General features: G+C 33.9%; 1 protein-coding gene across 2 annotated transcripts in view; it reads left to right on the forward strand.

Annotated features, from left to right (window-relative positions):
* The window catches only part of LOC110029377 (formyltetrahydrofolate deformylase 1, mitochondrial-like), a 20,712-nt gene extending 9,116 nt beyond the window's left edge, over positions 1 to 11,596 (forward strand). The window contains exons 8-9 of one of the 2 annotated variants that reach the window (XM_020731644.1): positions 8,398 to 8,549; positions 11,431 to 11,596. In XM_020731644.1, the coding sequence (XP_020587303.1) occupies positions 8,398 to 8,544 (147 nt within the window). In that variant the 3' untranslated portion in view covers positions 8,545 to 8,549; positions 11,431 to 11,596. Of the gene's footprint in view, positions 1 to 8,397; positions 8,550 to 10,375; positions 10,461 to 11,430 lie in introns of those variants that run through there. The other variant, XM_020731645.1, reaches the window with a different exon arrangement.
* Positions 11,597 to 15,146: the final 3,550 nt, after the last annotated feature.

Below are 15,146 nucleotides of genomic sequence, written 5' to 3' on the forward strand. Positions count from 1 at the left end.
TATATATATATATTAATTCCTATATATTTACAAATCTAACACACAACCTTTAGTTTTTACATTTATACCACTCAAATCTTTGATAGCACATAAAAATATCACCATTTTAATTTTTAAAATTTGAAATACACCTTTCATGGATAGGTAAGATGACATGTATGTAAAATATGAAGTTTAGGTGCTAGATATGTAAATACATAGGAATTGAGTGATATGTATGCAAATTTGATTAATATAGAATGTTAAATAAATTCTTAGAATTTAAAATTATTTTTTTAAAAAAATTCGTAAAGAGCTTATAGCATGGCCGCCTGTGATCCGCATTTGAGGTCCTCTATTGAATTTAGCCTATCTAGACGTTAAATACCTTAGACTTTTAGCATAATGGAGTTTATGGGATGGCTTTATCATTCATGTTTCGCCGAATGTTTTTATTACCAATTTTACATTAATGTATAAATGCTAACCAATCACTTATTTTCATTTATTTTTTTGAGTTTTGTTGTAAGTTTTTGACCATTTTTGTAACATATCAATTTTTCATTGCTATGTAAATGCTAACAATAGAAAATAAGTAATTGAAAAAATCTTTCAAGAATCTCATTCACATCTTTGTACAAGATGAGATATATATACAACCCCTAGAGACATTACAAAATAAACATAAATTAAAAAATGAGAGAAAAATTATTAGGGGACGGCGATCCTATAAGAATGCACACGGATTACAATCCGAGGGTTGTAGAGAGACAAATCTAATGATGCAGAATCTCGATCCGTGTACCTTAAGTTCTTTGCTATCTGAGGGTCAAGTAAAAAAATCCAATGGTAAAAGCTTTGATTTGCATGCCTTCATTTTTTTTGCAATGATTAGAGCAAAAATTCAATACTTCCCCTTAAACTGGATGGTAGAGATCTACCTTTCCAAGTTTGCTTATGATATTTGAAAATTTTGGGTCACAAGGTCCGTTGGTGAATATGCCACTCAGTTGATTTCCTGTTGGCACATATAGAGTACAAATTAGGCTACTTTCCAATTTTTCTTCCATAAAGCATCTATCAACTTTAACATGCTTGGTACATTATGTTGTAATAGATTGTATGCAATGCTGATGGCCGATTTATTATCGCAATATATTTTGATAGGCTCTTGATTTTAAATTCTCTAATATAATTTTAACTTATAAAAGCTCTTAGATTCCTTGTGCAATGGCTATAAACCCAGCTTCAACGCTTGAGCTTGGAATCACAGTTATTTCTTGTTTCTCTAAGTTGTGAGATTTTCTTCTAAGAATATAAAATACCCTGAAGTAGTTCTTTTATCCACAAACAAGTGATCCAACATATTTTGCATCGGTTTATCATTCAACTTGTAGAGATCATGTCTCTTGTATAAAATTCTTTTTCTTAGGCTTGATTTGAGGTATTTGTTCTATAGGTGGCTTGAAATTGAAACTTTTTAGATTTATGCATGAATTGACTAACTAGATTTTCTGCAAATGTGATGTCAGGACGAGTGTAAGACAAATAAATTAGTTTTTTTTACTAATCTTTGATATTATCCCATATCTACATTAGCTTCTTCTTCATCAAGTTCCAATTTTTGTCTTGGTTCAGCTGGAATCTCACATTATTTGCACTCTATCATCTCGGTTTTTTTTTGCAGATCCATAACAATACTTGCACTCTGCCATCTTGGTCTCTTTTAAAAGATTCATTACATAATTCTATTGGGAGAGAAATATCCCTTATTTATATTGCGTCACTTCAATTCCCAAAAAGTACTTTATTTTTCCTAACTCTTTAATTTAAAATTCTTCAGCAAAGCTTTTTTTTAAAGTATCTTTCTTTTGAACCTCATCTCTTATAATAATCATACCATTAACATGCAGAATAAGAGTTGAGATTTTACCATTAAGAGAGTCCTTTATGAAGTGATTATGATCTCCTTGACTCTGTTTGTTTCTAGCTCCTTATATAGGCTTTGCAAATGTGTCAAACTAAGCTAGTGATGATTATTTTAGTCCATAAATGGCTTTTTTTCAATCCACATAATTGACTTTTGTAAAAGAGCTATCAAATCTTGGTGGTAGATCTATATAGATCTCTTCTTCGATGCCATCATGTAAGAAAACTTTTTTTTATATTATATTTTTATCTATGCTACTCATAATTTATTGTTAGGGATATCAGAATGTAAATCATATTCATGTTTGCAACAGGAGCAATAGTTTATTAATAATTATCCCATAATATATCATTTTACTATTAACATTGATTTATATCTTTTCAGACTCCCATTTATATAGTATTTCAATATGAAAATTCATTTGCATCCTACTCCTTTTTTTTGTATTGGTAATTTAGTGATCTCACATGTATGTTTTTTTTTTTTTTATGGAATTCATCTCTTCTCTTGTGTTTCTTCAATTTTTTTATTTTCAAGTGCCCCAAATAGAGTTTGTGAAATAAAAATATGATTAGTATTGATGTGGGTTAGACGGGCTTTATGAGATGAAATGAATTTATGAAATGAGTTTTTTGGAGTGATGTGATATAAATGAGTGATAATTGGTTGAATAGTATTACCTAACAAAGGCTCTATGTTTGACAAAATTTTGAACTTGGCTTGGTTGGATCATAAATTATTCATGTTCAATTCAAGCTTGTGACGAGTTTTCACATATATGTTTATATCTGGCTTGTATAACATTTTTAGTTATTGAACCTTGAATTGTCTTCTTGTGGAATACATCCCGAGAGTTAGATTTGAGAGAAGAAGAGAGAAAGAGGGAGAGCTAAGGAATGTAAGAGAATCTTCAAATGTCATAATATCCTAGAATGAAGATCTCGAGGTTCTTTTATTGATGTCATGACCTCCGATTTATAGGGATCCGAGAATACATGTACATGTAAGGAAAGTGCAGTTTCCATAACTGTCTGAATGATTGAATTCAAATTACATAATAATGAAAATAAAGGTGACGCATGATCGATCGCCCAAAGCCTTGAGGTCGATCGGCTATGTCGGTTGCCCGCCGTGTGTAGGTATCGATCGATCATGTCGGTCGATCACAACTTCTTTTTACCATTTTCGTCGTTTGACTAGGGTGGACGGTCCTTTGCTAGCGGTCTTATTGTCGGTAGAAACGTCGGTGAACATATTTTATTGGGCAAAATGTTCTGTTGGTCGGCCAGTTTTGCCGGTCGACTGAGATATAGAGTCAACCGATTGTTTGCTGTTGAATTTCCTACTTTGCTTTCCGGGACTTTCTTTGTGCACCTTTACTTTTAGCCTTCCGATCCCTTCGAGATTCGTGCTGACATTTTTGTGGCATACATGTTCTCTGATTTTCCTGCTCTTTGATTGGGACCGTTACGATACGTACAAGAAAATTAAGAGACGTAAAATGACACAAAAATCAAGACAAATAATTTAATGCTAGATTATCTCTTGTTTTTTGTGCCCAACTAACCTTATAAGTAAGGGCATGAGAGTTTGAGTTTGGATTCATCTTATTCAATTTTTTCTGAAGTTTTTTCGATCGTCACTATGGTCGATGGCTTAAGCAAGAAGGAATGAATGTACACCTTCTGGCTTTGGAAGGCTTTCGACTTTTGGCATCTTCTACAATGGAAAAGAAGAGGAGAAATGTTAAGAAAAAGAAGCAAACGACACCTAAACCTGAGCCGGTCGAGAGTGTTGCTTCTTCCGACAACCCTGATGCTCAACCACAGAGGAGGACGCCGGCGGTGGACCCTTTCTTGGCCATAGTGACTGCTGAGAAAGTTGAACGGGTCGCTCCTCCCGTCAGGGCCGGTCAAGAGGGAGCGAGAAAAAAGTCGACCGCTGACCCTCCCCCTTCTTTCGTTGCCAACTAAGGACGAAGATGCCCTATACCCTCACCCAAGAGACGTGAGTTTTTATTACTCTTTCTGAAATAGATAGATTTTTGTGTATGTAATGATAATCTTCTAATAATGACGTTATTCTCAATGTAGATGAGTCAGTTGTTCCGGAGACTCGGACTGACGGCTCGCCATCCTGGAATGTTGTTGATTCTTCCCTTGTGGTCTGTGTTGTGCCTTTAGGATCAATTGCGGCGCTTCCTCCTACGGCCCACCAAGTTTTCTAGGCATCACTCAACCATTTTAGCGGTTCCCAACGGGAACAATTTGGGAGTTGATAGTTATCCTTTGAGTTAATGGAGCGCCAGATGAAGAAGATGGTTGTTCCTTCAACCCAAGCGGTCCAAAATCATGTCAAAGTATCCGTGCTGGAGTGGTTGGTTCGCTGCGAGCACCTAGAGGCGGGGATTGCTGCACTTTAGTGAAAGTCAGCCGACATTACTAGGCTGGAGGAGGACGTTGCGTCGCTCTGTGGATTCATGCAAGATGTGCGCGCTGAGTTAGGGCCCATTCGTGAGTTGATTGATCTGAGTAGATTTCATCAAGATGTCGATCGTATGGGGCATAATAGGTTGGTGGATAGATAATCTTCCAAGGATGCTTCATAAGGGGAATGCTACGACTGAAACCCTTTTTGAAGTGCCGAAAGATCATTTTATAAAATTTTTCCTTCGTGACCTATAGCGATGTTATTTGCAATAAAATAATGTTTAAATAAATGTGAAAAGATGCTTGGTGTGACGTTTATCATTATGTGACGCCTCGATTTACGTGTCCATCCTATAAATTTGGCAAGAGATTGTCTTCTACTCTTTATGCTTTTTTATTTCTTTCTTTGCGCCTTCCGATTCTTGCTTCCTCGTCTTTCGATCGTTTCCTTGGTCTGATATGATGGCTCCCAAGTATTCTTTCTTTCTCTTAGGTTCCTCCATCGTTGCTGATGCTTCGATTTTGACAGCGGGAGACGCAAAGTAGATGCATGAGCAGTACGTTTTTTATGATAGTATCGTGTTTCGAAAGAAGGGGGACTTTGCTCGGGAGTTCATGGAGTTGAGTCGCCCGGAAATGATTCAACACACGGCCCGATTTAACCTGATAGCATCGCAATTTGCCCACATTCAAGGTCTGGAGCTTAGCAATTCTACGGCCGAGGCGAATAAGAGGATCGCTTCACCAGAAGCCGATCTGCGAATAGTCAAGGAAGGTGAGAAACTCCTCCAGCTGAAGCTCGAGAAAACTGCCGCGGAGAACAATAAGTCGGTTGGGATGCTCAACTCCCTTAAAGAGAAGGTTGTTTCATCCGTTTTGATGGAAAAAACACATGACGGAATTGACGAAGTATTGGTGTGGCATTGATTACGCAATTGAGAGATTTATTCACCACAGCTTGATTATGCTAAGTTATCCCAGCTAGACAAGATTGCCAGTCTTCTTCCCTATAAAACCGAGGATTCCGCTGAAGTAGTTGTTGAAGAAAGTGGCAGCGACGAAGATCGCTCGACAACCCGTTGAACTCTCCTATTACTTAGCATAAATTTGTATTTTTTTGTTTTTTGTGAGAAAAAACGATACAAACGATTGTAAATGTTTTGGCATATATAAAGTTTTTTTGCTCGACATTTTTATGTTTACTTTATAATGCTTGTGATAGATTTGACATATATTGAAGATTTTTAAAACATCCTAATCTATAATGATGGGTCTAAATGTTACTGGTAGTAGGTGAATGAGTATGATAGTTGATATTGATCTTCAATAAGGAATAGCCCATTCTTTTCTCTAGCTTAACAAATCATCTTCTTCGTAGTGAGATTCTAAAAAATCATAATTATCAATAAAAAACATGATTTTGCAATTGTGGTCTTTGGTAAATTTTGTGAATAGATAAAAGTTTTATTGCAATGTGCATGACATGTAATAAATTGGTAAAAATAAAATGGCTTACTATCTTGCAACAATTCTTAATGATCCATCATCATTTTTATTTTTCAATTGATAGAACAAGATTTGTAAGTTTAAAATATGTTGGCAAGGTTTGTCATGTGGTCGGTGCTCCCTTAATTTATGATCCATGAAGGTGAAGAAGTATTAGAGGCATTAAGAGTACAAGATTTAGAAATCATACCATTCCGAGCATGAGAACAAAATTTTGATGATTTTTTTAAGAAATTGAAAATTTTCTTAATTTGTCGATTTCTTCTTTATCGAGTCCTTCTGACTCTACTAGACAGGCTTGTCCTTTTTAGTTTTCGTGTTTACTTCCTCTATGTTCTTGGAGTTTTCTATGAAGTTTCTAACATTTCTCTTTAGTGTGGCTCTTCTTTTTGTAGTAGTTGCACTAGAGTTTTTTTCAAAGAAGATTCTATGTCAAAGTTTCTTATTTTGGGATTTAAAAGTTGTCGTGACAAATATCTTGAGTACTGGACTATTAGTAGTCACTATTCTTCTTCCTTCTTCTGCTCAATTAGGAGAGAATACTTCATTCAGGGAATGGGGATTTTCTTGCTAAAGACTTGGATTCGAATTTGGTCAAATTCATTGTTAAGTTTTTGCGAAAAACTCAAAGATCTTCTCGTACTTGATTAATTTTGTAAGGATTGTTGAATCCTCATAGAATGACATCTTGAGATATTGGTAGCAGTCCAACTCTAATCAGTAAACATTCATGGTATTAATGTATTATATGATAGGAATGTTACCTTGTTTTTGGCTAGTTTTGTTTTGATTTTATAGATGAGCATGGTATCTTTTACCTTTGAGTAGGCTTATTTATGGGCATCCCAAATATTTTTTTGATGTGGAGAGAAACATAAAAGGTACACTGATCTCTGGCAGCATGGTGTTCCACATCCATGTTATGATCATATATCAGTTTCTTCCCAAGTAAAAAATTTTGGGTTTTTGGGCTCTGAAGGTATCTTTTCCTTTCCCTTAAAAAAGTATCTTCATAATTTAGGACCATTTAAGATAAGTTTTCTCATTCGAGCGATAAGATGATTAAAATACCAAGAGTGTCTCTTTGGTCAGGTTTTTCACTTTTAATTATAATTGATTCCTTTGAAGTGAAGTCAAAGAAATCAGACATACCGACTAGAAGGAAAATTCGACAAGAGGGATAATGTTGAAATGGGAAACCCTAACCCTATAGAATAAGAATAAAAGTTAGAAGGAACACCCGTACATTGATTTGTTACGATGTAGAAAACAAGTAATTAGAAAAATCTCTCAAGAATCTCATTCACATCGTTGTACAAGAGGGGAGGTATATATACAACTCCCAGAGACTTTACAAAATAGAAATAAATCATAAAATAGGGGAAAATAATTAGGGGCTGACAATCATGTAGAAAAACTCACAGATTACAATCCGAGGGCCGTAGAGAGACAGATCTAACGGTACAAATCATTGATCTGTGTGCCTTAAGTTCTTTGTTATTTGAGAATCATAAATAAAAATATTCAACAATAAAACCTTGATCCTTGTGCCTTTAATTCTTTGCTATGATGGGAGCAAAAATTCAACACTAACCGCTCACTGATTTTTCGTTTATTTATTTGAGTTTTGTTGTAAGTTTGTAACCATTTTTGTAATATTTTAAAGGTTATCGAGGTTCTATTTAGTTGTTATTTGATTTTAGTAACATCCAGATTTTAATTATTTTGTTAGATTGGCATATGAATTTTTTTTATATCAAGGTATTAGAGATCCCGATAACTGAAATTTTCCTAATGCTTTATTTAGTTTGAAGGAATTACAATAAAATAAATGAAAATTATAAATGGAATTGCGTTGAAACTAAGAAAAATACTAAAAAAAATTCTTTCATGTTAAAAAACGTTTGAAGTAAAAAAAAAATTTGCATCCTCTCAAATTCTTAAAACTAAATATACCCTAAAAGAAAGCACTCCCCAAAAAATAAAATAAAAATCTTTAAGATTGTTGGATATTTGGATGCATAATTTGTAACATGCGCATGTCATATATGGAGAAATCCTTAAGGTTATATTTTGAACATCATAGCATTACCCTTTTCAAAAGCATCCCCAAGCTATGATGAAAGGTACTTGCAGGTATATTTGCAGTGATTGTAGTTGCCTATAAAATTATTTGTAATTAGAAAGTAAAAAATTTAAAATTATCTTGGGCATTATAGACTATTTTTTTCAGAAATAAAATATCTAATAGTAACTTTCTTACAACTACCACATTTTAGTAGATTTTACCACGAAAAAATTTCTTCCCATTACAATACTCTCTGGTAAATAATAAGATAAAAGTATTTACCTGACAGAGTTGTGACAACATTTTGTAAAATAAAGCTGTGAAAAAACTATCCCAATTCCCCCCCCATCATTCTAAAAAATAAGGGTGCATTGGGTGTTATGTTTTTAAATGTGAAAGTTGAAGTGTTAGATATGTAATTATTTGAGAATTGTGTGGTATGTATGTAACGCCCCCATTTTTCTTTTGGTATTGAACTGTAACAGACGGAGAGCGTTTCTCACAAAGATACCTTACAAAGCCTTGTACAGAAATCCCAAAACCTGGAGAAGCAATGTCTTCGCAAAGCAATTCAATCCTATTGTGAGCTCCGTGTGCTGCCGTACGAAGGGAAGAAGACCGTTGTGTTCTAAAACAGGTCAGTTGTTATTCCTATGTGCTCTGCATTAAAACTTTATTTATTTATTAATATTTCTAATGCAATATATATATATATATATATATATGCTAATTTCCATTCTGCAGTCAGTTTACTAATAAAATAACAGGACGGGGCCAAATAAATTATTATAGCTGACCATTCTTTTATGAGATGTAGTGTGTGCCTATGTCTGTGCAGTTTTGAATATTTTAGACATGTACTATAAACTCAAATTATGAACTATCATAATTGGAAGATATACATACATACCACTCAATTCCTCTGTATTTATATATCTAACACCTAAACATCAATTTTTACATATATGCCACCTTACCCATGCATGAAAATGTGTATTTCACTTCTTAAAAGATTAAATGGTGGTATTTTTTTATTTGACATGAAAAGTTTGGGTGATATAAATATAAAAAAGCAAAGTTTAGGTGTTGGTTATGTAAATTCATCGGAATTGGGTGGTATGTATGTAAATGCTCCTATAAAATAATTGATAAAAAAGGGATTACTTTAAAAATTGAACTAAACTTATCTAATAATTTGTTCATATGCATAAGCGAAGTGCTTGTCAAGCTTAATTATTTGATCAACAGGAAATAAATCACATACTACGTGGCACGTTTTTTTGGTCACAAGTTATATATATTATATTTTCATTGTTTTATGATACGTTTTAAACTGGAGCTCTATTTGTAAGGATAGAGGTGAGTTTCTGTTAATAAATTGGATTTAGGAGGTTTTTCTCTATGTATAATTCCATCATTTTTCCTTTCATTCCTTTAGACCTTTCCAAATCTATAGATTCTCTAAGGGTACTTTTTCTTTTAAATGTCTTTATATATATATAGATATATTAAAGGAATGGTCGGAGGCTATTATACGAGCCCCCAACCACCCTCATTTGTCTAATTATTTGAGGACCGCCCTCACTGCCAGTGAACTGGCCGGAAGGGGATTCAAACCCGTGACCTGAGAGGACTTACGACTTTCAAAGAGGTTGCTCTACCAACAGGCCATGGCTGGTGACACAAATGTCTTTATATATATATATATATATATATTATTTATAAATTAAAATATAATAGTCTATGTTTAGACCAAAACTTTGCAAATTTTTTAAACAAACCTTGCTCATTAAAAAAAGTACATAAATTTTAAAATGTTATTTAAAAAAAAAAACATGTATATAGATTCATGTTATTTTTATACAACGCCATAACAAATAAAATAAAATAAAATAAATTAGCATTCAATTGGTTTCTTATTTTAGGCTTTTGTTTGCCTGCACTCATCTTTTACATTGAGGGTCTTATGGTTACTCTAGTCCTTAATACCTGTGCTCTGTGTTACATTTTTGTTATGCTCTTGTACCAGAAGATATTTGAGTATTTTTAATTTATTCATGTGCTGATTATATTATTACATATTTACTTTGAAGTGCTATGAAATACCTCTTAATATTTTTTTTGCTGATGCATGTGTGCTCTTATGTCACTAGGAACTTTGAAATCTTAAGGGATATAAGTATACTACTAACCTAATATATGAGAAGAAAATGAGCATATACAAATACATGTCTCCCATTACGCCTATATTATCATCTCTTCTACTAAGGTTTATGATGTTGTTTAGATGTTATAACTTCACTTTTCTCGGGTTTAACGATTTCAGGCATGCATAGAACTGTATCATAGGTGATGCTATTGCGTGTAGTCTTCTACTAATTTGTCAAATTTCAACATTATTAGTTTTGATTGAGTAGGTTATGCCACAAACTACTATTGTTGAGAATGTGTTTGTTGTCTTAGGCATATAGAACTATCCCCCACAACATGAGGTAAATTAAATCAAGCCCGATGGCATCTAGGATGGTCTTAAAGCAAAATATGTGATGACATAAATGGGGATTGTGCATGATGGTCCCTCTGATTCAATCCTATGTATATCAAATGAAGTGCAATGTTGATGGGTGGAGGGTCCAAGAGCAGCATACATCGAAATCCTAAGATTTTTGTTGCTAAATGGTCTGTAATCTACATCGAAATCCTAAGATGCTCATTTTGATAATAAAAAGATCGCTTAATCCTTCAATTAATATAGTAAAATTTACAATTATTGCTCTACTACTTGATTTAAGCTCATTTTGAGTTGGATCGGGATAATTGCTTTTCTCATCATGTTTCTACGTTTTATTCATGTTAAACGTCAGTCATCTGATAATTCGGTTAAGAGAGTAGATGTTTTAGATTCGACATGTGTTGAGAAAGGCAAAGCTAGACCAAAAAGGATTTGTGCATATTGTATGAAAAATGATCTTAATCTATTAGAATTAAATGAAAAAATAACACTCAATATGACAAAATGGAGAAAATTGATTCATGGGGCCGACCCCACTCAGTGTGATAAAGGCTTGTTATTGTTTTTTTTGTTGTTGGAGTTGAGATGACCATGAAATTACTTGAGTAGCTATGTGAGAACTTGCTTAAAAAAGCATAAGAAGTTCCAAAATAAAAAAGAAAATGATTTGAAATTTCTTTTATAATCAACTAATTATTCTTTTCCTCTAAATAGTCGAACTATTTTTTGGAAAAAAATGTGAATAAATGTAATAATGTTCCAAAATATTATTTGTGCTGATATCTTAACAAATCATAAGAGAAGAATTATATGAGATGAAGGAGTTTCAATCTAATAATGTAATGTAATATTTTCGTCACTGAAATATTAATGCGGTGCAAATTTAATGCAGCAATACTCTTTTCTTGAAATTATTTTGAAGTTTCTTGGTTTGATGTAAAACAAATGAATGTCTTTATTTATTTTTTGTTTTAAATAAAAAATAATATATGTCTTATTAATGTAGGTGATGGCAGAAGTGCTTGGTGTGGTGCTCGCCGCTTGGCGGTGGCGGCAGCCAGTAAGTCGTGGTTTTGAAAGTCCGTCAAATCGGATAAATTATAAATTCAGGAAAGAATGACATGATACTCTTACATTTAAAAACATGATCTCCTCATTATTACAAGCTACCCTACACATACATAAAAAAATAATAAAATATAAATTAAACAAATTTCATTATTCATTTAATTTATTTTTAGTTCAAATAATTTTATTAGATTCTCATTTGTTGTGACAACCTTGAATAAGCTCGACTCACTTTATTACTTGAAAATGAAAATGACTCTTTTACTAGTGGTCCGTGTGACTTCCCAATCTAATGAGGGAGACTGAGCCCGAGCCTGAGCCGCAAGTTGCTCGTGATAGAGCTATGAAGTATCCTATGTTATTTGGATTAGAATTTTGTGGCCTAAATTATCTTAATTATTAAATATATGACACATATGCACATGGATGAAGTCAATAATACTTTTACCGATTTTTGAATTTTAAAATTTTGTTTTAAGTTGAATACGGTGTGAGAGTTGATTGAGTATTCGTATTTTATATTAATTTCAAAATTTAGGGTCCGTTTGGGGCAGTTTATAAGTGCGGGCGGCGTTTTCAAAACGCTGCCGTACCGTTTGGTTCGCGCGTTTCATTCTTATCCAAAATTGCGTTTGAGCCAAAATTGCTTTTGGGTTGTTACACTAAACGCAAGCTGCAGGTCGACCATTGAGGCCGGCCTGCGGGCCGCGTTTCAGGATAAGCAGCTTATCTTGAAACGCACAAGCTGCCCCAAACGGACTCTTATTCAGGAGGTTTAAAACTTATCATGCCCATTTTTATCTTGAAAAATGTGTGGCATGGAATCGGGAATTAATATATATTAATTTATTATTTATTAGGAGGCTAACATTAAATATTTATTTGTTTCCATGTCAAAGAACTAAAGCATATTAATATGTATATGAAATATGTAAGTCTTTATTAAAATCTAAGAAACCGATCCATATATCCCTTAAATGGATAAATCATGGATTGCTTATATCTATAATATTTTATACAATGGGTTTTTACATGGGAAGGGTACCAAACCTATTGCTATTACTTCTTGTGGTCCCAAACAAGTTATATACTAGGGAAGGACTCTGTCCTCCCATTCCCAAAAACAAATTCATGGCGGTTAGGGCAGAGGAAGCTCGCACTCGGCGGGGTAGGTAAAGAAGGCGGAATCGAATGGAGGGATACCGTGGCCGGCGTTTCGCTCAGATTTGCGGCCTCTGCGAGGGAGACATCAAGCCAAACGATTCTAAAATGCGACCTCCCGCCGCACCGCACAGAGAAAGCCGCTCCAAATGAATCCTTAAGTCTCCAATAACTTCCCTTTCTGAAACCGTTCTAAAGGCGTCGATCACATGTTAGTTGCCACCCATTTTCTGATTTTTTTTTTTTTTGCATTTTTTTTTCCAGCGAAGGACGGAACGAATGGGAGACTGAGGCGTTATAGAGTCTCTCGTCCATAAATAATCTGTTTTGAGACCTTTGTATCTAAATACCCGTATGTAAAAAATATAACAATAAAATGGTTTTATTTATAAATTCTATTATTTTATTTTATCAGCAACTTAAAGCTTGTGAATTTCTTTAAAATAAGTGCAATATATTATAAATTGATGGATTTTGATTTGCCTGTGAATCCACATAATCAATGAAAGAGCTTTGAGGTAAGAGAATATGAAAAAAATGGGGGGACAAATGAATCTTTTTAATATATGGAGTTCCCATCTTTGCATTATAATGATCACTGTTATTTAGGGTCGTCAAGAAAGCTCATTGATTGCGAATTGTTTATGTTCGGCTTCTTAAGTAGCTTGTGTTCGATTCATTCGTTAATCAAGCTAGCATATTATAAATAATTTTTTGAGCTCGAATTATAACCGAGCAGAACACAAACAAATATTTGTTATTTGTGTTTGGCTCATTTTAACTTTGAAATAATTAAATAATAAATATTAATTTTAATTTATTTTACTTTTATATTAAATTTTTATACCATATCATAAAAAATTTTGGTATAAGAGATTTGTGTGGTGTGAATGTATAATGTATAATTTTGGTGTTAGAAATGTAAATATGTTGTAATCAGGTGGTATTTATGAAAATGCCTGTATATATAATGGTGTGCATATTTAGGTTCTAGATATATAAATATATAGGAATTAGCTGGAAAATGCCCATCCACCCCACACACAAAAAAAAAAAAAAAAAAAAAAAAAAAGAAGGAAAGCTAGATCTACCAGATCTCACAGAAACTAAAAGTTTATTTAAGGCCATGGAGTTGTGTCACACCATAATTTTTATGTTTGATCAAATTGTGTTTTATTTGTGCTCTCAAAAAATTGCAGTTGAAAATATTTTTTTTCCACCGGGCCTGACTATCTAAGATGATCGCTAGAAAACTATGATCTGACTTTAAAAAAAAAAAAAAACAATAGCGATCAGCTCACCACTATTTTTTAAACATCAACTTCATAATTGCTTCTTTAAACAACTGTAGTTGCCCCAAATAGACAATAATAAGATTTTTTTTCTAGTTCTCTTATGTTTATTTAGTCTCATATCAATGAGAAATTTCTTACAGACTTAACAACAAGTCTTTAAATGCATGAAGAGGAATCACTTGTTTGTCCTCTAGCCTTTTTGTTAGTTTTGGTAAAGCTCAAATTCATGTTGATGTTGTGGTAACTTTGAAATTTAAAACGATCGACGACGAAGTGAAAAATAAGAATGACACAAGAAAAAATCACACCAGAAAAGAACACACAGATTTACGTGGTTCGGCAAATTGCCTACATCCACGGAGTTGCAGAGGATTTTACTAATTGAGGAATTTACACCGTTTGATCACAACGATAATTACAGGAGAAAGTCTCTCACTTTCTCACTCTCTCTTCTTCTCTCTACACCGAGATACACCGAAGAGCACACCTTGCGATTCTACTGTAGATATATCGCACGCAAGCTTCAACCCGATCACCAAGAAGCAACAATAAAGGGAGCTTTTCTTTCTTGCGTCTCATAGAAGACCGAAAAAAAAAATAAATCGCAAGAAAACTGCTGCTACCTGATTTGTATCCTTCGGCCCGTAAATTTTCTTCCCTGTGCTTTGCGATACTTCCTTCACCAGCAAACCAACGCAGAACAGAAGAAGACAGAGGGAGAGCCGAACTTTGCTTTTCTTCACACTTGAAGTTCTATCATGGAAGCCAAGAATATTTAATTCCAGTATATAGTACGTGAAGAAGAAAACCACGTAAGAATAACCACACCTGCAAGTTGCACTTTTTATCAAATGTAATTTTCTCCTTCTTTAATGGTGGCGGGACCCACTTTCCATAAGAAAAAGCAAATAGGCGGGAGTAGTTACAAGTTACAGAAGTGGCAACAAGCATATATATATATTTTATATTCTAATCGGGCTCCACACTCAACAAATCTCCCACTTGGAGACCGATACACAGACTGCAATGTCTTCTTCCTCAAACTAACATCCTCCACTGGCGGTGTTATCATTTTCTTCAAACGCAAATCCTCCACCTCTGCAACTCAAGGCCCCTGTCTTCAAGCTAGAAGACCAACTGAAGCTACGCACAACTTCAGTTTCTCCAGAGTAACACCCTTTGTCAACATATCAGCAGG

The sequence above is a fragment of the Phalaenopsis equestris genome, unplaced genomic scaffold, assembly GCF_001263595.1.
Source record: "Phalaenopsis equestris unplaced genomic scaffold, ASM126359v1 Scaffold000568, whole genome shotgun sequence".
Classification (NCBI taxonomy): Eukaryota; Viridiplantae; Streptophyta; class Magnoliopsida; order Asparagales; family Orchidaceae; genus Phalaenopsis; species Phalaenopsis equestris.